The following is a 26,663-nucleotide window of genomic DNA, read 5'->3' as shown; positions in this document are numbered from 1 at the left end:
CTATTTGCAAGTTAACAAGTTTAACTTGCCTGTAAAACTTCCATGGATGCTTGCAGAGGACACCTGACTCCTGCATCATAGACAAAGGGCTTTATTACTCATGGCCAAAGCAGTAGCCAGAGCTTCGTGTTGGTTTGGGTCAGTGTTCCACACCTCAGGTCCCCCCACAGAGGGCCCAGGATGGATGTCCACACATGTGGCGGGTCGCATTACAGGAGACAGGCACTGAGCTGGAGGATTTATCACTCTTTGTCTCGAGGGTGACATTACCTCATCTCTCAATATTGCTTGTTGCAAATGCAACCCTGAAAAATGGCCTGGGTAAAGGCAGTTGAAGCCCTGCATCATGGGCACCCCCTGCAAGAGTGTGTGGGATACTCAGGACCCAGGGTGGGCTGGCTTTTCCCAAAAATCAAATACCTCTGGGGGCACCTGGGTAGCTCAGTCAGTTAAGCACCTGACTCTTGATTTCAGCTCAGGTCATGATCTCAGGGTCCTGAGATCAAGCCCTACATGGGGCTCTGCACTAGGTATGAAGCCTGCTTAAGATTCTCTCTCTCTTCCTCTCCCTCTGCCCCTCCTCCCAATAAAAAATAAAAATAAAAAAAATACCTTTGCTGACTTAGCCTGTCAAACTGGGGCGGTGATGCCAACTATTTTATAGACATTGTGCTTTCATTTGTTAAACGAATGGTCGTGTTTAAGATATGTATATAGTGTAACAATGACACATGCCTATATTTAATTAGCATATACCATTACTAAGTGGAATTCAGTGGAACTAACAAAAATTCATTCTGGTCCTACAATAAAATGAGCAAGATGATCAGGACTTTTTAAGATAAAAAATGTAGGTGAGTAATTTAGGATGTAAGAGAAAGCACAAAGATAGTTGCAAGGGTTTGTGACTGAGCAACTAGGTAAAAGAAGGTGATGTTTAATTTAATATCGGTGGAGTATTGGGTTTGAAGGGTGGGGAATCGGGTGTTTGGTTTTGGACACATATATCTTGGACGTGCCTATTGCCTATTAGACATCCAAATAGAGATATTGACTAGGCAATTGTATGTATGGGTCTAGAATTTATGGGAGAAGCCAGAGTGGGAAATAGAAATTTGAGACTCATTGGTATATAGATGGTTTGTAAAACATGAGTCTGGAAGAAACAATTCAGGAGTGAGCATAGGGAGAGAATAGATAAGGAGGCATACCAATATTGAGAAGTCAAGAAAACGTTCATGAACCAGTCGAGGAGAATGAAAAAGGTGAATAGTAAAATGGGAGAAACATCAAGAGGGGCTCATCCACACAAGTGAAGAGAGTGTTGAGGAAGGAGAGGGTTCTAGCAACTGTGACAAATGGGGTGCATGGTCAGGCAAGGTGGGAACAAAGAGTGGACTATTGTATGCAGCAAGTCCGTGATGAGTGGACATCTTCACAAGAGTGCTGGGGTCAGATGGTGAGGAAACTCCCATCAGTTGGATTCCAGGGAGAAGGATAAAGAGAGATTGGAGACAGACAGGAGATAGAAGGCAAGTCTGCTGAGGTCTGGGAGAGGAAAGGAGTGGCCACAAGAGGAGAATGTGAGCCAGAGGAGGGTTTTGTTTGTGTTTTGCAAAGACGGGAGCCATAGTAGCGTGCCTGAATGCTGGTGGGACGGTAGAGAGAAACACTGATGGCACAGGAAAGAGAAAGACATGATTCAGGGGAAGAGACAGATGTCTGACAGCCAGTTACTGTGCCTGTGGTTAAGTCCAGAAAGAAAGATACACAGAGGTCGGGAGACTGTGGCGTGAAGAGCGTGAGCACCCCCCGAGAACACTTTTATGGTTCTTGCCCACTTATCCCATTCAAAGATAAATACCACCTGTTAAGCCGGGCTTATGATCTCTATAATTAAGTTTGTAATGTGAGCAAGGCCTTACAGAGGATATGGGATAGCAGAGCAATGATAGTGACTTTTTTTGGTTGTTGTTAGAGAGTTTCTTTGAGTTTTGCTGGACATTGTCTACTAGATCAGCAGAGAAATGTAAGGCAGTTCCTCCCACTTTTTTTTTTTTTTGTGCAAAATTTAATGAAATAAAAAACAAAAAACAACCAAACAAGAAATCATTTTCTTCCAAAAGCTCAAACCAAAAGAATGCTCATTACTTCATCAGACAGCAGTTCTTTTTTGTGTCTGCAGAAGCAGGCAGGTGGAGATAGAGGTGGCACAGGGTGGAAAAAACAGAGCTCACCGGGCTGGCTGCCTGGTGGTGCCTGCGGCTAAATGATTCCCTTCCATCAGGTCTGGCCCCGAGGTGTTGTGCGTATTGTGCCAAAGCCGAGTGAATGGGGGAACCATCACTTGCCCTTTGCAAATATGGTTTTCAGTGGTTTGATGGAAAACCAAGGTGTTTCTTTATTGTTTCAACCTACACGGATGGTAACAAGCTGTTTTTCTAAGGCTTATCAAAGGTTGCTTCGCAGGTGACCTGAACTGGAAATTTTCCAATGTGGTTAAAATAAGGTGCCTTCTCAAACGTTAGCTGTTGTTTTTGTTTTTGTTTGTGCTTTTCCTTTATTTCTCCCAACCCAAGACTCAGGGCTCCTAGAGGATAGCATCCAGCCTAGGGAACTTAATATGACGTTCGCAGATGCCAGGTACTCTGCCTCCAAAATAGATGGATTGAGGAAGGAAGGAAGAAGGGAGGGAGAGAAACCTATCAGATCATTCCTGTTGACATGACATGACAACTGCAAATACTTCAAAGAGCAAATAGGAGACTCTGAAAGGAGCTGTTTAAGTAGAGGTTGTTCAAAGACAGTGTCCGTGATCCGTTGCATATAACCAATAAATTGTATTAGTTATAAACTACAATATGTTGTATTTTTAGAAGCTGGGGTTACGCTAGGTACCAGGCCATACTTGCTTCCGGTAGTTGATCAGTGTTGTTTTATTTGTGACAGTGCACTAACCTCTAGATTATCTGTCCAGTGGAAGGAGTCAACATCTGGATTGGGGCCTGTGTCCTATCTTTATTTCTATGTCCCGTATTTACAACTGCTGGGCCCTCACTTATTTTTTTTCCTAAGTGGATACTGATAGGAAAAAAGCATGCAAAACAACAGTTAGCGTCCTTAGAATACATTATATAGTTTCAAAATTGCATTGATTTTGTTGATTTTTTTTTTTTTTCCTGGAGTGGTTATTAAATCAGTGGCTTCATGGAATCTGGAGTTCAGTGGAATCACCCAACTCCATAAACCATGTTTATACCCATTTTCATTTACGTAAGTTAAAAATGACAGGATACGTGTTGATTAGAAAACTGTTTATTACCTCCTGTGTTATTTCAAAGTGACAGACTGAAAAGCAAATAGGACGTAAGGTGTGTCTTCTACTAAATTCGGTCAAAATCAGTTTACACTTCAGAAAGTTAAAGTTAAGCTTAAAAAATGCCCGAAGCCGGATTGATGGAACACAGTGAATGACCTCCCTTAAAAAGTGTGTGTGTGTGTGTCACAGTTTATATTATCAAAAGCATTCCCGAATAAAGACATGCAGAAAGGCGAGACGAAATCAAATGCATGACAGGGAACATATCTCAATGTACCCATCCCTCCTCACCCCCCAAAATCCACTTATTGCCCCCATGCATGTGTTCCCCATGCCAAGAAGGGCCAGCCACCTGCCTACCATGCAGGAGTCTTTGGGATCTTCCTTGACCCCATGTTCTCACCCCCTCCTCACTTGGCCTGTTTTAGTGCTAATATCTCGTAATTTTAAGTATATTAGCTGATTGTTTTGATATCTAAGTTCTCCTATCATTCTTATTTTGCTAAATTTTCCTGGTTACTTTTACTGCCCCCGACTAATTTAGAGCTGACTTCTCAAGTTCTGTTAATAAAAATCCTTTTGGAATAGGTATCGGAATTGTATTGCATGCACTGAGATAAAATTGTCAACATAATATCGTATGTAATCCCATCTAGGAAGTGTCTTTTTAAAACCCAGATCTTTTGAATATCCTTTTACTAAGTTTTATAGTTCTTTTTGTGAAGATTTTATGCATTTCATGATAGGATTGTATATTATATATATACATGGATGGATTATATAAGTGTATATAGTTAGTGTCTGTATAGTATACTATATATATTTTATATATTATTATATATGAGTACACACTAATATATATATCTATTCTCTCTCATGTAGGTGTTTATTCTGTTTCTTTTTTAAAATTAGCATATGGGACGGATTTGTATATGTTGATATGTCTAATCACATTATTAAACTTTCTTGGTATTTTTAAATGAAAAGAGATTGTGTTAGATATTTTAGGACAAAAACTAGATCACTCATGAACAACAAAAATCTTGTTATTTCATTTTTAGTATCTATACTTCTACCTCTTTGTTTCTTATTTAATTTACTGGGACATGCAGAACTGTGTCAAATAGCAGATAAAGAGTATCCTTGTGTTATTTCTAGTTCTAATGGAAAGGCTTTTAATGTTTAATTATTAAGTCAGATGTTCACTATAGATTTCTGGCAGATGTCTTTTTTATCATGTTAAGGAAATTTTTCTTCTCTTCTTAGGTTACTAAATAGCTTATGGTTCTCTCCACTTTTCAAGTTCACAAACATGCCCAAACCCCTCTGTACCCTTTCTCACTGCTGATTCTTTGCTCGTGGTTGGTCCCCGCTAAGATATGCTTCTGACATCTTTTAAGACTACTATTCACTGTTCCCTCTCTATGAGGCCTTTCTGGACTGGCTTCCTGTGTCTCTCTCATCCTTCCTTTTGCCTACTCTGTAACTATTTTTGGCATATCCTTCTCCCTATAAAACTACAAAGGCCTAGAACTGAGTGCCTTAACTATTTTATCTTTGTATCCCAAATGCCAAGACCCTAACATGTGTCTAGCAGAAGTACCATTAAAATGGTCTTAATAAATTAATGAATATAAGAATTATTGAAAAGTTTTCTATGGATAATGCAAGTAGGTGATTCCTCTGATTTGGATAATACTTTATTGTTTCTTGGAATTTCTTTCTTTCTCTATTTCTTAGAATTACTTAGAATTAGTTTGCAATTTCTTGAACTTTGTCCATTGTTTGGTTTCTAGTAGCACATGTTGGGTCATGGCCCTATGAAAATGTGCCAGTTATTGGAGAGGAGGAAAAATTAATAAAGTGTTACATGTACTGTATTAAATCTTGAGAGGAGGATATCTTTTGTTGGTTATCAAAGCTCAGAAGAATAAAAGTTATTCTTGAATTTTTCACTTAATTCTATAAGAAGATATACTATTTTTTTTTTTTTTGTGCAGGGAATTACTATCCGACCACTGGTGGAATTTCTCGATGTTAAGAGGTCCAATAAGAAACAGCAAGCGGTCAGTGAAGAAATCCATTGCCGGGTAAGTGTTAACGTAGTAATAATGATTTAAGTGATAAAAGAAAAACTTGTTGGATTCAGTCGACAGCTTGACATTCTGGCACTCATTTCTTGAAGGAGAGGGAAGTGGCAGAGGGTAAAAGGGAGAGAGGGCCAAGAAGGACTTGAGTCGGGGGGGTGTGAGCACAGCTGCACAGTGGCTTCTCCAAATTAACCTGCTAGACCTCCTGGGAATGGGGGAACAAGGAATCCCTCTTTTTTTTAAAGATTTTATTTTAGAGAGAGAGAGAGCGAGAGAGCATGACCAGGGAGGGGCAGAGGAAGAGGCAGAGAAAGAGAGAATCCCAAAGTAGACTCCCCCTGAGTGCAGAGCCCAACTCGGGGCTCAATCCATGACCCTGAGATCATGACCTGAGTGGAAACCAAGAGCCAGATGCTCAACCGACTAAGCCACCCAGGCACCCCAGGAACAAGGAATCCCTCTTGTTACTTCCTTCAATCTGAAAATGTTTCTACTGGAAAATTATCACCATATTTCATATTTTCCAAAATTATGAACAAACTGTTATGATGAGAAAAATAACCTGAGAATTGCCTATTATTAATATAATAAAATCAGTGTATTTGGAGAGGAATCATTGTTTCATTGCTTTTAGTAAAAATAAAACAAAACAAAACAAACAAACAAAAACCCAACAACAGAAAAAAGCAAAAACGGTCAGGGTCTTTGAAGTGTAGGCATGATATAAGTAGAGTGCAAATTACTGATTTCAGGTAAAAATTAATCAGTAGCCTACTTTTTCTGTTTTAGTTTTTTGATCATGTGAAGACTGGGATTGAAGATGTTTGTGGACATTGGGGTCACAACTTTTGGAGAGACAAGTAAGAAGGTCTTATGCCATTATAGTATGAAGGGGCTCTGGCTCACTCTGGAAGCAGGACTTACTGACCTGTGTTATTTCTCAGTGTTGCAAATCTTTCCTGTATTGTGCTGTAGTATGTACTTTGAGATAAAGTTCAGCAATCACAGAGACCCGGAGCAAGATAGAAGCTTATCTTGCTCTTCTGTAAAAAGCCAGAACTCTGTAGGCAATGTAGGTGTAATAGGTGAGCTCTGCTCCACAGACTCATCATGGTCCCAGGACGCTTCTGTCCTGGTCAGTCCATGAACCACTTCCATTTCCAAGGTTGCCTTTTAGACCAGAATGGCTGCTCCCGCGTTAGCCATCGTGCGCACATTCCAGGCTACACATAGGAAGAAAGATAATGAAGAGACAAAGAATATGTACTAGCTTCCTCCTAACTAGAGTTACCAGAAGCTTTCACACAATTCTTCCAGTTACACACATGGCCTGGCCTTCTGTGGCCAGCATTCAGTCATGCGGGCTTTTCTCACTGCAAGGGAGGCTGAGGAATATAGTCTATTTGGTGAAGCACTGAGGGTTCTGTTACTGTTTGTTGTCCCACACATGACAAGGGGCTTTGTTAAATGCAGAGCTTCGGAGCACCTGACAATATAAATAGACTAACAAGTATTTTACAAATAAATTTTAAATACAAATATTATAACAAATAGAAATAAATATTTTAAAAGCTGCACTTATATGAAAGATTATGTGTGCTTATATAATGTGTCTATCTATCTCTGTTTGTTTTTAACCTTTAAAGCCTTTGTGGTAGGGGCACCTGGGTGGCTCAGTTCTTAAGCGTCTGCCTTTGGCTCAGGTCATGATCCCGGGGTCCTGGGATCGGTCCCGCATTGGGCTCCCTGCTCAGCGGGAAGCCTGCTTCTCCCTCTCCCACTCCCCCTGCTTGTGTTCCCTCTCTCTCTGTGTCTCTGTCTGTCAAATAAATAAAGTATTTAAAAAAAAAAAAAAGCTTTGTGGTGGATAAATAAGATTCAGTGTCTCTCTTCAAGGATCTTTTTTTTTTTTTTAAGATTTTATTTGAGAGAGAGAGAGCGCGCACGTGCACGAGTAAGAGTGGGGAGGGGCAGAGGAAGAGAGAAAGAATCTCAAGCAGACTCTGCACTGAGCACAGAGCCTAATGCAGGACTCGATCCCGTACCACAAGATCATGACCTGAGCCGAAACCAGGAGTCAGACACTTAACCGACTGCGCCACCCAGGCGCCCCTCTTCAAGGATCCTGTAGTTGAAATGGGCAAGGTACACTATCCAGGCAGAATTAAATATATGTTTTCATGTAAATTGAAAAACAGACTTCCAGGATTAATTCGGACAGCAGGGTTGGGGACCACGGAGCGCAGGAGCCAGCTCACCCAATCACCAGGAGCTGACCGTGTGCCTCTCCTCCTGACTTCGTATTCAGTGCCATCCACATGGGTAGCCGGAGTCGTGTTCCATGTGCCGTGGAACTGACAAATGCTATAAACCAGGGCCTATTTTTTTCCCCATAAAACAATTTGTTAACATTTATCAGCACATCACTGGTTAGGAAAGCCTTTTGAAGGAGACAGACAACAGATTTAAACTATATTTTGGTAGATTCCTCTTACTTTCTTGCCTTTGCTTTCCTAACTTGCTAATAGATGCCTTCCCTCCCCCCTGCTAATTTACGTGAAGTTGACCAACCTACCGATTTATGTAATTTAACATTAGGGAGGTTTTGAGTGCTTACTGTTTGTTCACATGTTCTGACATGATACTGGATTATAGGAGAAGTATAAACCATGAACTCAGGACTTTAAAATTTTGCAATATAATAAAGGCAACACAGCAATGGGTGTGTGTGTGTGTGTGTGTGTGTGAGTGAGTGCTATCATTAAGTAATAAGATGAGTTACAGAGACTCTAAGTGCTAAAACACCCTTTACAAACCTGACCACACTGTTTACTAATGTAGAAAAGCCTCTTTGACCTAGCCTTACTTTATAAGCAAAGAAAAAATAGTTTATTTGTATGGTGAGAGCACCCAGTTAGCTATGTGGGAGCACAAAGTAATAAAGCAAACTAAAATCTTCATTGCTAAAATAGGGGGGAAAAAAAGGACCATTTATCTTGGGCAGGATTCACATTTTTGCAGGCAGGGGGTGGATGAAAGAACCAAGCCTATCCAGCTGCACAGTACTCTCTACGCACTACCCTGCTTTATGTCCTCGGGACCTTCCTAACAAAGACGGGTCCTTGTCTTTGCCAAGTCAGCGATTCAGACTTTTCTGCCTCTCTTCCTCTGTTTTTTTTCTCAGCCAGGCCTGTTTTCCACCTACCTCCTCCCTATCCACCTGATCACTTTTCTCCCTCCTCCAGCATCCCATCAGTCCTTCCCTGGAGGGACAAGAGAGAGTAGTCACCCAGGACAGCTGGTTCCTTTCCAAAGTGGAAATTGGGTTAAGGATTTATACCACTCCTCTGCCTCCCAAACGGGGAAATAGATGTGAGCAGGTGTAGGAATCAGGTCAGCATCCCTGGGGCAGTGTTAGGAGGAAGTCGTGGACCCTGTGGTCATGTGGTTTTGGTCTGGAACCTCAGGTAAAGGAACGTCAAAGAAAGTCTGGTTACATCCTGTCTTTCAGGCAGAGATACTCTGTTCTCTGGGGTACATGAGTCTGTTCCAGGCAAACATCTAGAGGCTGCCAGGCTAATTGGACTATAAATACTAAAGATGGCAGAGCCAAGTCTGATTTCACGTCTAAAAGGTAATATTGCTACGTGTCTCAGGTTTTTCTCTGCAGTGTACATGTTTCATTCAACCCCTGTATATTTCCATGCATGACATTCTCCAGGTAAATTTCAAAATAATTCCCTGGATTGTCAAGCCCACTGGATATCGCAGGTAGAGCAGGGAAGTGTGTGTGGGTATGGAGGAATTTGGTGCTGACGCAGGTCATTCTTAAAATTAGCTCTGCTCAGATCCTATCTCTGGTATGTACATAATTGTTGATGTTACTAAAGATCACATATAAAGAAGTGGATTGTTTTAGGTATGTCGGGTTTCTTTCCATTTCCTCTGGAATCCTTAATGCTGTGGATTTCTAGTGGTCTTGCCAGAGAATTTGTGAGGTAGCTGATCCTTTGAGAAAGGGTAAGGCTTAAACCTTTGAGTAGGGAAGTTTCTCAAACTTGGTAAAAGGAGTCTAATGATGGCGAGAGAGAGTGCCTAGGTGTAGGTTGGCAGAGAAATGAAAGGTGTGAAAATAAAGCAAAGAAAGTGCACAGTTCCTATAAATCAGATGCCCTTGCTCTTAATGCTTATTCTTTCTTTTGTTTCTCTCTAGTGAAAAGCCAAAACAATAATAAGAATAACAGAAGTTTAAAAAGATGCGTTGCTGCCAGGAGTCCTAGCCCAATGAGCCTCATGTGAAATTCAGAATAAACATAGAAAAAACTTGGCCCCTGTTTCCTGTAGTGGCCAGTCAAAAGGAGGACTCTTTAATTGTTTTTTGCCCTCCAGTGTAGAACAAAGGGCTAGTACCAAGAATGTGGGTTCACATTGTTCCTTTCATAGCACGGGTGTACCTATAAACCTCCTTGGGCTTATGGTAATCACCATAACGCATTTTTTTTCTTTCTCAACAAATATTCATTGCATGCTGTTTTGCTTACCTATTGGCATAATAATGTTACATAACAAACCACCCTGATACTCAGCTGCTCAAACAACAGTGACATTATTAAAGTGCATGAGTCACGCACGAGTCTGAGAGTCCAGGCTCTGGGCTGCGCTGGGCTGCTGTGGACTGGTCTTGCTCATGCTTCCCGGGGTTGGTTGATTTTGTCAGCTGATCCCGGCTGGCCTTCTCTGATGTGACTGGAGTGACTGAACTCTGCTTCATGTGGCATTCACCTTTGTCCTGGGACTAAGGAGTCACTCCACACATATCCTTCTCATGGTAATTATAGAAACAAAAGAGGTAAGCTTCAATACACAAACCCATTTTAAGCCTCTGCCCCAATTGTCACGTCTGCTACAGCCCACTGACCAGAGCAGGGAACAATGTTGAGGAAACAGGACAGCGCAGGTCACCTAGGCTGTGGTGGAAGGACATTGCCAAGTAATAGGGCAGACGGTGTGGATACGGGGAGGAATTGAGACCAAATGATCCATTCTACTATCTGTGCTTAGAGTGTGCCAGGCACTGTCCGAGGCACTGGTGATAAGGAGAAACTGGGAAAAAAACAAATCTCTGCCCATATATATCATTCTAGTGCTAGGGGACAGAAAGTAAGATAAATTATAGAGCGTGTTTGAAAATGATAATTGCTATGGAGAAAATTATAGCTGGCAGGTAGAATAGGAAGCTCAGGGGGTGGGAAAAGGCATGCAGTTCTAATGGGATGGATGGGAGAGGCTTTTCTGGTAAGTGACTCCAGAGGAAAGATTTAAACTGAGCCCTGCAGGTGTGTGGGGGAAAGGTGTTCGTGGTGGAAGGGACACTGGGTATAAAGGCCCACGGGTCGGAGCAGAGCTGGCGAGCTTCCAGGGCAGGAAGGACACCAGTGAGGCTGGATGTGAGAAGCGCACTGCTAAGAGACGCAGCTCCAAATTGTGTAGGGCCCCCAGGTCATTGTGCATTTACTCAAGTGAGATGCAGAGTTTTACATGGTTTGACTTACATTTTATCAGGCTCACTCTGGCTTCTGTGTCGAGGGTAGTCTGTAGGAATGCAGTGGTGGAAGCAGGGAGACCAGTCGGGTGCCTGTTGCCAGAATCCATTAAGGGATGATGATGTCTTGGACCAGGGTAGATCCAAGAGGTAGGAGTGTAGAAGTGGTGAGGCATGGTTGGATTGTGTGTGTGTGTGTGTGTGTTGATGGTGGAACTAGCAGAAATTGCCAATAGAGTGGATAGGAGTTGTTATAACAAAGTACCACAGACTGGGTGGTTTAAACAATAGAAATTTATTTTCTCCTACTATCTTTTTTTCTCACAGTTTTGGGGACTAGAAGTCCAAGATCAAAGTATCAGCAGATTTGGTTTTTTCTGTGGGCTGTAAGGGAAACATCGGTTACAGACCTCTCTCTTTGGCTTGCAGGTGGTCTCCTTCCTGCCTCTTTATGTGTTTGTGTCAAATTTCCTTTAGTCATAGAGACACCAGTCATATTTGATTGAGACCTGCCTTCATGGCCTCATTTTAACGAAGTCGCCACTGTAAAGACCCTGTCTCCAAATACAGTCACATTCTGAGGTGCGAGGGGTGAGGACTTCAATCTGTGAATTTTTAGGGGGACACAATTCAGGCCATAACATGGAATGTGAGAGAAGGAGAAGAATCAAAGGTGACATCAGGGTTTTTGACCTGGTGGAGTGGTCATTAACTGAAATGGCGAGGACTATAGGAGAAAATGTGTTCAGTCTGGGAACATCAAGATTGAGAACTGGATATCCAAGTGGGGATGTTGACTAGGCAGCTGAATAGTCATTTCTAGGGCTTGGGGGCAAGACTGGAGCAGGAGATACAAATGTGGGAGTCACTGGCAGAGAGATGCCATTAAAATCAGGAGACTGGGCAAGATGGCCAGAGAGCAAGTGGAGGTAAAGAGGGCCAAGATGGAACCCTGGGCACTCCTACATCAAGAGGCCAGAAAAAAGAGAAAGACCAGACAAACGAGGCTGAGAAAGAGGCAGGAGGGAACCCAGGGGTGTGTCATGTTCTGGAAAATGACGTGTTAAGCAGGAGTGGTCAGGAAAGGTGAGGGCCAATGATTGGCCATTGGATTTATACTGTGGGGTCACTGATGACCTCAATACGAGTAGCTTCAGCAGAGTATTGGGGGCAAAAGCCTAATTTGTGAACATTCAAGAGAAAATCAGAGAGGAATTGGAGGAAGTATTTACATTTCTTTTTTTTTTTTTTTTAAGATTTTATTTATTTATTTGACACAGAAAGAGAGAGAGAGAGACAGTGAGAGAGGGAACACAAGCAGGGGGAGTGGGAGAAGGAGAAGCAGGCTTCCTGCAGAGAGCCCGATGCGGGGCTCGATCCCAGGACCCTGGGATCATGACCTAAGCCGAAGGCAGACACTTAACCGACTGAGCCCCCCTGATGCCCCAAGTATTAACACTTTTGAGTAATGTCGCTGAAAAGAGAAGCAGCAAAATCGCAAATGTTAAAAATATACATATTTTAATCTATAATGAGTGGATTATTAGATATATGTATATCATGGCTATATACAAAAATGTACCAGTAGTATCATTTATATACACATATATTTTATATACACATATATTCAGGTATGCACATATAAAAATATATATATTGAGCAGACAAGCAAAACACTACTACTCAGTTTTTCCCTGGGTGTGGTAGAAATGATGGTAAAAACAGGCTTGTGTTTTTTGTTTTGTTTTGTTTTTCTGGTCAATGTAGTATTAATTAACTGAAGCTTGGATTTTCTTTATTTCCAGGTTTAAGAAGTTCGATGACAAATACCTGCGGAAGCTTTTGATTCGGGAAAACCAACCCAAGTCAAGCATTGTGTCTTTGTATAAAAAGCTGGAAATAAAACATGCCATCGAGATGGCGGAGACGGGGATGATAAGCGCGGTTCCTTCCTTTGCCTCTTTGAAGTAAGTACCATTTTGCAAATAAAAGTTACTACCACTAAGTCCGTCTTTCTAGCTTTTTGACACCAGTAAGAGTAACAAATTTCACCTACGTCCTAGACCTCACGGAAGAATGAGATTCTGGTTAAACTGTGAACCCTAGAAATGTATACCTTCCTTTACGTCACCCCAGGTCACATCATGTTGTGTTATTTTAGAACTGGCTTGTCAGAAAATACTTTGTCATGTTTAAGACGACTATGTCTTTGTTATATTTTCTTGCGGTAACTCATTGCTTTGTTAAGGTGCCTCTTTAGCAAGCAATTTGGAATGGAATATCTTAAGGTGTGTGATTGTAAATATGCATGTAATTATATAGATTTCTCATACAGTCATAGTTTAAGGCTTGTAAAGAACATTAGTGATCATCTGGTACAGGGATTCTCAACATAGGCTGCATATTAAAAATATCTTAAGAGCATTTAAATAATACACATGTCCGGGCCCCACCCACACCAGTAAAACCCAAATCTCTGGTGGTAAGGCCCAGGTATGGGTATATTTTATTTATAAGTTCTTCAGATATTTCCAATATGCAGTCAGGTTTGAGAGCCACTGATCTAGTCTGTCTCCCTACTTTTAAAAATGAGGAAATGAAGATTCAGAATGGTAAAGTGACTTACCCAAAATCTTATAGCAAATCCGTAGCAGAACTGTAAACACTCAGTTAACAATGGGTCATTTTATCATGTAAACATCCATCCTTCCCTGCTACAAAAATGACAGAAATTACAGGTTCTGCTGATTTCTTCCTTCACTGATGAGCTTGAAGTACATTTAAAATACATGTCACCTAATTAAAATGCTATCTATGGGAGAGCTGAAATGAGACAGGAAACTCCAAATCACACCCAACCATATAAACTAGGATTTTTACTAAGACCCTAAATCCCCTATTAAAAATATGGGAGTTTACACAATCCAGAATAAAAAGAAATAGTGGTCAGGATGGCTTAGAGCTAAAGGCATTATACTGCACTAAAAACAGTAGTGGTGTGAGCAGAGTGACTGATTTATAGTCTCACCCTGCAATAATTCACTGTGTGACCTTAAGCTGGGTCATCTGTTTCCCTGAGATTGAGTTTCTTCCAAGTAGAAAATGGGGCTAGACTTGATCTTTGTTTCCTTCTAGCTCTATAAGTTAACGATCTTTCTTATGCACTATTCATCTGCAGTTGTAGCAAGGGATAATTCAATTATTCAGCTTCACAAGGGAGAGCCATTGTCTTTGTGATCACAGAAGATAAAATATCTTAGTTTTACTCCCTGCTTATAGTTCATTTAGGAACTGGTAGTAAGCAGAGCAAATGCAAAGGTTATGGAAGTAGGTAGCAGAATTAATGGTCAGCTGCATGGTTAGATAAATCAGTACCATGTTGACCATTCCACATCTCCTGAAATGTTTTCTTTAGGGGAAATTAGAAGCAAAAAGGGAGGTAATAAAGGAATTGTATTTCTGACAGTAAAGGATTAAGTGTTCTAGACCAAACTATCCTATGAAAACAACTAGAAAAAAAGGACAAAATATATTTTAAAAATCTGCTTAAAAGCTGGAAAGTACCAATACAATGAGGAATTTCTTGGCCAAGAGTCAACAGAAAAGGGAAGTCCAAGAAGATGGAACTGGCATTTAGTGCCCTTTTCTTCCTGGATCACAGAGAAATTATCTGAGAGTCTAAAAGGCTAAAACAAAAGTTTTGACAGACTGATTGGTCTCCGAGAATTAAATTGGAATTTAGGACCTACCAAGAAGGAGGAGCTCTTGTACTCAGCTATAGGTTATTACTTCAGAATTCTACACCTTAACCCTCAAAGGAAAGAAGTCTGACCTAGAATTATCTCAATCCATGATTGTTTAAATTATCTGAGATTGATATTACTTTTATCCCAGCTGACTGAGAGAAATAAACTTAAATCTTCTCTGGAGGAAAATAAGATTTTAAAGAGTCTTAAACTACCTCCATGATTTTTCATATATAATATCAAAAGCATATGAGTAGACAAGGAAATGTTATTGGAAACTTTGAGAAAAAGATAAACAAAAACCGTAGTAACAGACACAAGTGGGTTTCAGATAGTTGAGTTAGGGGCTTTAAAATTAAAAGTATGTTTAAGGAAGGAAAATGGCATCAACACTTTTGACATTGTCATAGAGATGATATAAATAAAAAAGATCTAAATGGAATAGTTGAGCTAAAAATTAACTAAATTTAGGATCTCATTTGATAGTGTACAAGTAGATTAGACACAGCTGTAGAGAGAATCGATCAATTGATTGGAAGATAGGAAAGAAAGAATAATCAGAATGAAGAATAGAGTGAAAAAAAAAACAATGGAAAATACGGAAAACAAAATAAGAAATATATGGGATATTGTGAAAAGTTCCGAAAGGAAATGAGAGGTAAATTAGTAGGAATAGTATTTTAAGAGATCATGACTGAGCATTTCCCCAAATAGATAAAAGACATGAACTATGACAAGCCCTAAGCAGATTAAATAAGAAGAAAACCAAAACCAAATGCTAGTAAAACTGCTACAAGTCAAAAACACAAAGAGAAAATTTTAAACATAATCAGAGGAAAGAAGAGACCCTATTTTCTTCAAAAGAGAGAAAAAAAAAACCCTTTGCAACAAAAGCCATGGAAACCATTGGTATCGTCCAGATTCTGAAAGAAAGTGACTGATGACTTAGGGTTCATATCCTGCTAAAATATTATTTAAAAAAAGTAGAATAAAAATATTTTCAGATAAAAAAAACCCATCATACTAAATTGAATGATAAAAAGTTTCAGACAGAAGAAGGAAGAGTCTCGAAGAGAAGCTTGGAGATTAAGGAAGGAATTAAAATAATGGAAATGATGAATATTTGTAAAACCTAAATGAATAGTAATTGCATAAAATAATAATGTCTGTGGGGTTTTGAATGTAAATAGAATTAAAATTAACAACAAAAATAGCTTATAAATTGGAGGGAGGTGACTGGCGTTGTTGTATTCTAATGTTGTAATCCCAGGTAACCACTAAAAAACAGTAAAAGAATGTAACAAGCTAACAGAATAGGGAAATAAAAAGCAAAATAAAATAAAATTTAAAAAGGCAACAAAGTAGAAAAAACAAAGTAGAAAAAAAAAGTATTATAGAACAAATAGAATGCAAATAGTAAGATGATAGTTTTGAACCCAAAAGTAATTACATTAAATATAAATTTATTCCATTTAAAAGGATGGATGATCAGAATGGATGAAAATATACAACTCACTAGATGTTGCTTATAAGAGATAGTACTTCCATCTATAAGAGATAGTACAGAAAGTTTACAGGTGAAAGGTTGATAAAAAGATATTTTGTTGGGCGCCTGGGTGGCTCAGTCGTTAAGCGTCTGCCTTCGGCTCAGGTCATGATCTCAGGGTCCTGGGATTGAGCCCCGCATCGGGCTCCCTGCTCAGTGGGAAGCCTGCTTCTCCCTCTCCCACTTACCCTGCTTGTGTTCCCTCTCTCGCTGTGGGTCTCTCTCTGTCAAATAAATAAAATCTTTAAAAAAAAAAAAAAAGATATTTTGTTGAAGCACTAAACAAAAGAAAGTTTGTGTAATTATTATCATAAAATGTAAACATTATGAGGAAAATATTGCTAGGCATAAAGAGATTCATTTCATAATGATAAAAGGTTTAATTCTAAAAGAAGATATAAAAGTCTAAATTAGCATACAAATAATAACATAGCCTCAAAATATATAAACCAAAACTTGACAGAGCCACAAGTAGAAATACACAAACTCATAATCATAGTGGATAATTGTATTGCTCTTCTCCTATAAACTGATAGTACAAGCAGACAGACTTTCAGTAAAGATATAGATTTCAACCACATAATAAACAATCAAGTCTTTAAAAGTTTCATATAGGGCATGTTCCCTTACCAGAAGGGAATCAAAAACAAAATAAAATATAAAACAGTATAAAAAGTCAAATATCCCTCTATTTAGAAGTTGAATAAAAACTGGATCAAACAAATTATGATGTAAATCAGAAAATATTTTGAAAAATGCGACGTATGAAAACTTGTGTAAAGCATTGTTTAAAGGGAAATTTTTTTAACCTTTAATGAAAATGTTAAAGTCAGGCTGAAAATCAATAATCCATGCTAGGAAATTAGAAAAAGGAACAACAAATTAAACCCATAAAAGACCAGAAAGTTTGAATAGTACTCTAAGTATTAAGTAAATAAATCTGTAATTGAAATAGTTTCCACAGAGTAAACCCCAAGACCATATGGCTTTATTTGTAAATTCTACCAAACATTTAAGGAGGAGATAAAACCAATCTTGCACAGACTTCTTCAGAAAGTAAGAAAAGATGGAAATCTTCCCAAATTACTTTATGCGACTAGCATAATTTTGGTATTGAACCTGACAAAGACACTTATACAGAAGGAAAATTGTAATATTTCTGTAAAAATTATAAACATAGTATTAGCAAACCAAGTCCAGAGATATGTAAAAAAGATATACATCAAAATAATTTTGACTTATTCCAGGAATATAAGGGTAGCTTAAAAGTAAAAAATCAGGGCACCTGGGTGGCTCAGTTGGTTAAGCGACTGCCTTCGGCTCAGGTCATGATCCTGGAGTCCCGGGATCGAGTCCCGCATCGGGCTCCCTGCTCGGCAGGGAGTCTGCTTCTCCCTCTCCCACTCCCCCCTCTTGTGCTCTCTCTCTCTCTCACTCTCTCTCTCAAATAAATAAAAAAAAAAAAAGTAAAAAATCAGTTATTTGCCACTTTTACAGAATAAAGGAAGAAAAATCAAAGGTTATTATTTATCTGTAATAGAGGCAGAGAAATTATATGATAAAATTGAATATCTATTCTTGATTTTTTTAAAAGATTTTATTTATTTATTTATGAGAGAGAGAGAGAGAGAGAGAGCACACAAGCAGGGGGAGGAACAGAGGGAGAGGGCCAAGCAGACTCTGCACGGAGCTCAGAGCCTGACACGGGGCCTGATCTCACAACCCTGAGATCATGACCTGAGCCAAAATCAAGAGTCGGACACTTAACCAACTGAGCCAGCCAGGTGCCCTTCTATTCTTGATTTTTTAAAAAAAATCTAAGTGGACTAAGAATAGAAGAAATCCTTTCTCAAGCTGATAAAGTTTATTCACAAATAATCTACGGCAAATAATATTTTTAATGTTGAAATGTTGAAAGGTTTATACTAAGATCTGGAACACAGATGCCTATTATTACTATTTCTATGAATATTTTACCAATGCTAAGCAAAAAAAAAAAATTAAAGATTAAGGATAGGGAAAGAAGTAAAGCTTTCATTATTCCCAAACAGCTTGATTGTTTTCACAGAAAATCCAAAAGAACCTACAGATAAATAATTAGACATAATAAGTAAATTTATCCAGGTTTCTTAATACATGGTAAAAATAAATCAGTGGGTAATTTTCATAAGTATCAACAAATAGAAAGTGACATTTAAAAAATGCTTAATTTATAATAATATTATGAGGCATATACATCAGTATCAAACATCAAAATGAAATTTAGAGAATATGTGTGAAACCTCTCCACAGAAAGTCCAAAACAGATAAAGACTGTATTACTAAAAAGAAAGACTCAATATTATACGATTTTTAATTCTTCTCAAATTAATCTATGGATTCAAAGCAATTCCATTAAAAATCCCAATGTGTTTGTGTGTGGGTGTGTCATTAGACAGTCTGGTCCTAAAATTTCTATGGAAATATAAAGGGCCCAAATTAACCAAGACAAAATTGTCTTCAAAACTGAACAACAAATTTAGAGGATTTATACTGTTAGGTAGCAAGACTTTCTGTAAAGCTCCCATGATTGAGACAATGTGATACTGAACAAAGACAAAAGGACAAATAGACCAGTGGAACAAAGTAAGAGTTTGGAATAGACCCACACATATATGGATACTTATTAATGACAAAGTTTACATTACAAAGCAGTAGGGAAAAGATGGCCTTAAAAAAATGGCCCTGGGTCAATTAGGGATCCATATGGAGATAAAGTGAAATTGAACAGTACTTCACATTATATCAAGCCAGGGAGTATCATAGGTATGTATGGGAGTGGGGAAACAATAAAGCTTTTGAAAATTATATGAGAGAATATCCTGTTACTGTTGTGATAGGAAAATATTTCATTAAAGGAATGAAAAGGCAAGCCATAGAATGGAAGAAGATACTTGCCTCACATAAAACTGAGAAAGGTCTAAAAAAAAAAGATAGTCCCATGGGAAAATGGACAAGAGACTTGTTCAGGCAGTTTACAAAATAGGGTATCCAAATGGTCAATAATCAATAATCATACGTGTTCAAAAATATATATATGAGAATACTCATAAAAGCATTGTTTGTCATATCCAAAATTCAGAAATAAGGCAAATACCCATCAAGAGTAAAATGGATAAATTGTTATATATTCATGTAGTGGGATATTATACAATGAATAAAATGAACAAACCACAGCTACGTGAGATAACACAGATGAATCTCCAACACAATGCTAAGCAAAAGAAGCTAAATTTAAAAGACTACCTATTGTAAATAAATAAATAAATAAATAAATAAATAAATAAATAAATAAATAAATAACTGACTACCTATTATGGTAGTAGGTACACTCCATTTATATAGGTAAGACTCCATATATATAGAGTTCAAATTCAGGTGCAACTATTCTGTCAACTCAGAAGTTAGGATAGTGGTTGTTTTGTCAAAGAGGGAGCGAAGTAGTGATTGTTGGGGGGTGGAATATGATGTGGTTTCTGGGGTTTTAGTTCATGTTCTGTTTTTTGACTTGGGTAGTGGTTATACCAGTACATTCACTTTGTGACAGTTCATTGAGCCGTACGTGTAAGATTCATGTACTTTTCTCTTTTGAATTATATTCCAATAAAATATATTTTAAGCATAAACAAGGGAGGTAGTTGTGCACTTATCTCTAGAGTTATACAAACATTTGTTGGATAAAATAAGAATATCAGATCCCCAAAAGATTGTTACCTCTTGACCTTATAAGTCCTTCTAAAATTCTGTGAATTAACTTTGCTGATCAAAAAACCTAATTAGAAACTCAGACAGCTGTCTAAACAACAATGCCTCAGTCTAAGAAGATGCTTCTTAAAAACTCATCCAAGCAATTGAGGTTGAGACAAAAATGGATCCTTTATATCTAGAGAAGTCTGTTCTGCTGAAGCCTTAGATTTCTGCGTTCATTCCTTTGTGTTTCTCCATTACCCTTTGGGCATAGGTAATTAATATTATGCTTGTTTTTCAGTAACAAGTTTGCATTAAAAATAAATAAGAGAACTATGCTCTTCAATTGGTATGTCCCTAGCCCATCTTCTGTAAGACCTGCATTAATGTATATTAGCCTTCTCAGCTTTAATTTATCTTATCTGTGTATTTTATTGTACTATATATTTTTGTAGGCCCCCTCAAAGCCTTTTTGAAGGAGTTGGAATAAAACCGTATCAGTACAGTTGGTTCTCATTGTGGGCAGTAGTTATGTTTTATAAAATTGTCATGAACACGGATTTGGGAATACCGAACCCTTGCTCCTAGGGGAAATGCAGGATTAGGTTCTTGTGAGCTTCTGGTCACAACATTTTCATTAACCATTCGATACATAACCTTGTTTTATGTATGTTTCTATTTGAAAACACCTTATTTAATATATGTTGTTTCATTAACACTCCACTCCTGGCCAACAGCACCATAACTCATGCTTGAACAAAGCTCATCTGACATGACTTTTCTTTGGAAGGCACATCACAGCTTTCTTTTGCTCAGGAACGTTTGACATCACTTCAGACCTATGCTTGGCGCCATTTTAAACAGTGAAGTCACCAAACAGAAAGCACAAAAACATGAAAAATATGTCATTAAATAGACCATGGAAAGGACGTTTGTTTACAGTACAGGAGCTGAAACAAGAAGGCACGGCATCACCGTGTTCAGCCTCATCTAGGAACCTGTGCGTTGGGGAACTCAAATTTTCCCCCACTTTGCGCATGTCTATGAAAAAGTGTCATGAGTATTGGCACTGTGTTTACAAATAAATTTTAGCAAGTAGGTGACTTTGCGAATATGAAATCCTTGAATAATGGTGATTGACTGTATATACCTACATATTATAAATGGTGTCTTTGAAAATATTTTTAATGAAGTGTTTAAAAGACTAGGACTTAATAATTAGCAAAATGTAGGTAATTAAGTTTCTGCTGGAAAAAAACCCAATTGTGTATTACCTTTTTTTTTTTTTAAAGATTTTATTTATTTATTTGAGAGAAAGAGAATTAGAGAGAGAGAGCATGAGACAGGGGAGGGTCAGAGGGAGAAGTAGACTCCCCGCTGAGCAGGGAGCCCGATGTGGGACTCGATCCCAGGACTCCAGGATCATGACCTGAGCCAAAGGCAGTCGCTTAACCAACTGAGCCACCCAGGCACCCTGTGTATTACCTTATTAATAGAGTATTAATAATAATAAAATGATAGCATTATAAGCTACTACAGTTTTTCTTCCTTAAAGAATACTTGTGTGGAAAAAAAATAATTGCATGAACAGACTCTGAAAACCTGTGCATGACTAAACTCATTTTGAATAATTTTAACACTGAAAAGTTTTAGAAGTTTGAGTTATTTTAAAATATTGAGTACTCCTTAAGTGTTATTCTTTAAGCTAAGATTCTTAATCTTAAATGATATTCTTCTTAAATGATACTATATCTCCAAAAAGGAAAATTTAGGATTCCAGTGTTTGTTGAATAGTAAAAGATATTCTTTTTCTAACCTTTCACAGTGATTGTCGTGAAGAAAAAATAAGGAAGCTCACACCTGGTGAAATGGATGAAATTCGAGAAATATTATCCAGAAATCTCTATCAAATCCGTCAGCGAGTGAGAATAATTTATTTAGCAAAATGTTTCCTTGCCTTTGGCTAAAAATGTGCCTTCTGATTTCATGCTACTCAGTTGTAGCGGAGGTCGCCCAACCATTATGGCTACCTTTTGCATGTCCTACATCAGCCATCTTCTCTTCTCTGAGAGTCCTATCTTGTTAGGGTACCACTCCCTCTCGGACACCATGGGGAAAGCCTGGAGTCCCCCAGAAGTTCTGCTACTATGGAGATAAAAGCATCTGAGTTAACTAATTGTGGCTCTCTTTTAATTATTTTAATGCAATCGCTTTATAGCTTATAGAAAACTTATTAAAATGTATTTAATCTTTCTTGTTATTCATAAAGTGCTATAGTTTCTCCCTTTAATGTATCTCCCGAGTGACTTCTTTTACTGCTGTTCCATTGTTTTTGTTTTTTTTTTTTAATAAAGATTTTATTTATTTGAGAGTGAGGGAGAAAGAGAGAGCACAAGCTGGGGGCAGAGGCAGGGGCAGAGGGAGAAGCAGACTCCCCTCTGAGCCGGGAGCCCGATGTGGGGCTCGATCCCAGGACCCTGGGATCATGAGCTGAGCCAAAGGCAGCTGCTTAACCGACTGAGCCACCCAGGCGTCCCTGCTGTTCCATTGTTAACACTTCATTCTACCAATTGGCTAATAATATAGCTAACATTTTGAGGGTGCATGCAGTTGGCCATGCCCCACTGCAACATGTATTAACTCAATCCTCCAAGTGGTGTTACTATTGTTCCCATTTTATAGATGAATAAATTAAGGTACAGTGAGGGGGGAGGTGTCACACAGTCCACATAGTATGTCAGGAGACTTCCTCACTACTGTTGGGGTCATTTCTGTACCTTCTTGCTGGTCTCCCCAAAGGCTGTCCTCATTCCATTACTCATTACTGTTGTTCCGCCTTTTTCCCTACAGCACCTTTTTTTTTTTTTTTTAAGATTTCATTTATTTATTTGACAGAGAGACAGCAAGAGAGGGAACACAAGCAGGGGGAGTGGGAGAGGGAGAAGCAGGCTTCCCGCGGAGCAGGGAGCCCGATGCGGGGCTCCATCCCAGAACCCTGGGATCATGACCCGAGCCGAAGGCTCCCTGCCTTCCTAGAAAAATATGTATTTATTCTATCAGAAAATGAACTTGATTACTAATTGCAATTCATTTTAGGAAACTTATAAAACTAAAAATGTATGCCATGCGCAGCCCTGGTTTAGAAATTTTACTGCTTCAAGTACTAGCACGTGGTTATTGCTGAGTCTAGCAGCAGCTTTTTCCAGTTTGACAACCCAGTTGAAAAGAAGCGTTCTTAAGTTAATCAAAAGGACATGGCACCACCAAGTGGCTCAAAGTGGTTTGTTTTTATACCAGTAATTCCTATTCAGTAGAGAATGTATAAAGATGAATTGTATTTTTTCCCCAGCTGTTAATGATGGCTAAATACATACAAAGTAGTTCAAGGTAGATAGAAGTACTTGATAAATTCTATCATTCTTTCGATTTATGAAGATCACACTTTGCAGTGAAAAATAACTTACAGACTTTTATTAGAAGACAAGTGCTTTCAAACCTGGAATGAATGTCAACTTTTTTTTTTTCCCGCATGTTAACTTTTATGCTTTCTATTGATTTATTTTTCTGCTCTGCACATTCGTTAAGTGCCTCACTCAGGTGCAAAGCCAAAGCAACACAGTAACATTTTGGGATCTCTAGGGTAGCAATCAGTTCTTGTAAAAGGTCTCTTGTGTTCTCATTTCAGACTTTGTCCTACAACAGACACAATCTGACAGCCGACACAAGTGAGCGACAAGCCAAGGAGATTCTAATCAGACGGAGGCACAGTTTGCGAGAAAGTATCAGGAAAGACAGCAGCTTGAACCAGGAACGCAGGGTAACTGCTGTTTGTTACCGTTTGTCTGGGACGAGGAAGGCTTCCAGGAGTAGAGCCAACAGCCATTCTGGAGGCCCTACTGACAGAATGGCCGCTGAGGGTTGATTCATGGGAATTCTGGGACGCAAAGTGTAAAGTCTTTCTAGATGTTTCTAGAACACCTGTTGTGTTCCAGGCACTGTTGTAGGCACTTGAAATATGTTGGTGAACGAAACAGACCAGGATACCTTTGCTTGTAGAATTCATATTCTAGTGGGGAGAAGGTGCCCAGCAATGGAATGCATTATCTGTTACGTTAGTAAGCAGTGAGTGCTGTGGAGAAAAACAGTGCTTGAGGAGGGAGACTGGGAGGACAGGAAAGGGTCAGTCAAGTTATAAATCTGAACAGCATGGCTGGACCAAGCTACATTTGGAAAGGCTAATTTGATCTCCCCAGGGAGAGGTTGCAGCCCAGAGCTGGGCAAGCTGCTTGTGCTGGAACTGTAGAATCACTGCAGCTGGGGCGTGCGAGTGTCCACCTTTTCACCTGGCGCAGGGCACTGTCAACAGACAAGGACAATCATTTTTAAATGACATTACGATCGATTGATTTCACACAGCAGACATTGCATCTTAGTATTATTTTTTTGAGTATAATTGACACGCAAGTCTGCGTTAGTTTTAGGATTGCATCTCATTTTTATTTATTTATTTATTTTTAAAAGATTTTTATATATTTATTTGAGAGAGAGAGAGAGAGAGAAAGAGCACAAGCAGGGGGAGGGGCAGGCAGAGGGAGAAGCAGGCTCCCCGCTGAGCAAAGAGCCCGATGCCAGGACTCCGGGATCATGACCTGAGCCGAAGGCAGACGCTTAACTCACTTAGCCACACAGGCGTTCCTGGATTGCATCTCATTTTTAATAATATTCTGTATTGGGTCGTCAGAGACCAAAATGGTAATATGTGAACAAGAAGATTTTTTTTAATGTGAAAATGTGGCAGAACTGATGAAGAGTTAAAGAAAGTAGAGATTGTGGCATTGGAATTGTCAGCCAATTAGCTTTGGTAATACTTTTCATTCTTTCATTTTCGAGACTCACTAAAGTAATTAAAACTTAAATATGCTACATTTTTCACATATTTTCTTTCTATATGTATAGGTCCTACTTCTTTTTTAGTAATACTCTTATAAATAGGTGTCTTTATAGCTTCTCTTTCAGAAGATCAATGGTTTTCATTATTATTTCATTATTCTTCTTTCTAAAGGTCCCACTTTATTTTCATTTTCCTTAATACTGATTTCTATTACATTTTAGAAGAGATTTAGTTGTTTTAAGTGAAATAATTATTGCATGGAGCTTTATTCACCATCCCCACAGCTCCTCACAAAGTAATTTTGGAATAGAGAAGTACGATTTTAATTTTTAACATCAGGGTTTGACATAAGATTTTAAATTTTTGATATACAATAAATGATATCTGCATAGTCTAAATAAGATTTTCCATGTTTTCCACAGGCTTCCACTTCAGCCTCTCGATATTTGTCCTTACCAAAAAACACAAAGCTTCCAGAAAAGCTACAAAAGAAAAAGAGTATGTCTAATGCAGGTAATGAATTCAGTTGGTGCAGAATGAGTAAATTTATCTACTAATGTTCATAAAACAGAGAATTTCCCCATTCTTTGTCTTCATTAAGGATAATGAGGTTAATGATTTGCAAGTCTAAAATAAGACTATGGTGACTTATTATTAGCATCATAAGCTTTTTCGATGGAGCTTCTGTACATATTAAAAGTAACTGAGTCCATTATCTTCCATAATAATTCTACTGGATATAGCACAAGCAAATGCTGTTACCTGTGGTTAGTGAACAGGTAAACAGAAAGTTGTAAATTTGCAAAGGTATATTTACATTTTTACAATTTTCATATAGGCAGCCATAAATTTTACTTCTGCCCCAAATCATTAAAGCTTTGGCATATAAAGTCTAATATCTCTTGATTTAATAATAATCTTTATGTAGTCTCCAAGCCATTTTCTGTGAACCCCAGAAGAAGTATATTAGGATACCATGTTATTAAAATGTGGGATGTAAGAGTACCCCCCCCCCCCTTTATTTTTGGTTATTTAATTAACCAAGAAGAGGAAAGTCTGGTGATGGCTGGTGGTGATGATGGGTGAGATGAGAAATGAGAAGGGAGGCCGGGCAGCACTGAGTACTTAGGGCAGGGCCATGTCACCACCGCGCATCCACCAGAGCACGTTTTCATCCCAAGAATCCCAGCTCCCACCAGCTGTCCTCCCCACCGTTCTCTAGAACCTGAATTTTGACAACCAGCTAGTTCTGATCCTGTGTCCCATCAATGATCCCATTGTTTGGAAAGTGCACATTGGTATTTCGGCTCTTCTATGAAAATAAAAAGGAGATAAAGAAGGTTGTCTCTGAGATTCCAGATCAAGTCACGAGTTTTCATAATAGCAGCTAATTGCTGCTCTGTGCGCCAGTCGCGGAGCTGAGCCCTCCTGGGAGCATTCTGCTGGGGCAGGTGGGAACCCAGTGCTGCTGCCGCCTGGGACACTCACTTTGCTAGCCAGCTCCACCACTCAACTAATGCCTCTTGAACTTCAGTGACTTCCCCTGGCAAATGGGTGATTGTGAGGATTAAATAGGTGAATGCATTTAAGAGTGCTTATTATCATGACAGTAAGCCCTTCAACGTGGGTGTGAGCATTCAACATTAAGGCCCACAGAGATCATGCCTCATGCCCAGGTCTGGGGGCTAGAGGTGGTGAGCCCTCTGACCGCCCCCCACCGCCCAGCCCCCAGGGCCCGAGGGCACAGCAGGTGCTGGACCCACTCGTGCACTGCTGAGTCACCTACAGTCCCTTCTCTCTAAA

General features: G+C 39.0%; 1 protein-coding gene across 1 annotated transcript in view; it reads left to right on the top strand.

Moving 5' to 3' along the window:
• The window catches only part of SLC9A2 (solute carrier family 9 member A2), a 97,574-nt gene that overhangs the window by 69,103 nt on the left and 1,808 nt on the right, over positions 1 to 26,663 (top strand). Inside the window, exons 6-11 of the mRNA XM_036089524.2 lie at positions 5,320 to 5,409; positions 6,199 to 6,269; positions 12,757 to 12,918; positions 21,795 to 21,891; positions 23,655 to 23,786; positions 25,283 to 25,373. Coding sequence (XP_035945417.2) covers positions 5,320 to 5,409; positions 6,199 to 6,269; positions 12,757 to 12,918; positions 21,795 to 21,891; positions 23,655 to 23,786; positions 25,283 to 25,373 — 643 coding nt within the window. The remainder of the gene's footprint in view (positions 1 to 5,319; positions 5,410 to 6,198; positions 6,270 to 12,756; positions 12,919 to 21,794; positions 21,892 to 23,654; positions 23,787 to 25,282; positions 25,374 to 26,663) is intronic.

The sequence above is a fragment of the Halichoerus grypus genome, chromosome 10, assembly GCF_964656455.1.
Source record: "Halichoerus grypus chromosome 10, mHalGry1.hap1.1, whole genome shotgun sequence".
Lineage (NCBI taxonomy): Eukaryota > Metazoa > Chordata > Mammalia > Carnivora > Phocidae > Halichoerus > Halichoerus grypus.
Note: the sequence above shows the minus strand (reverse complement) of the source record. Positions and strands in the feature narration are given on the sequence as shown.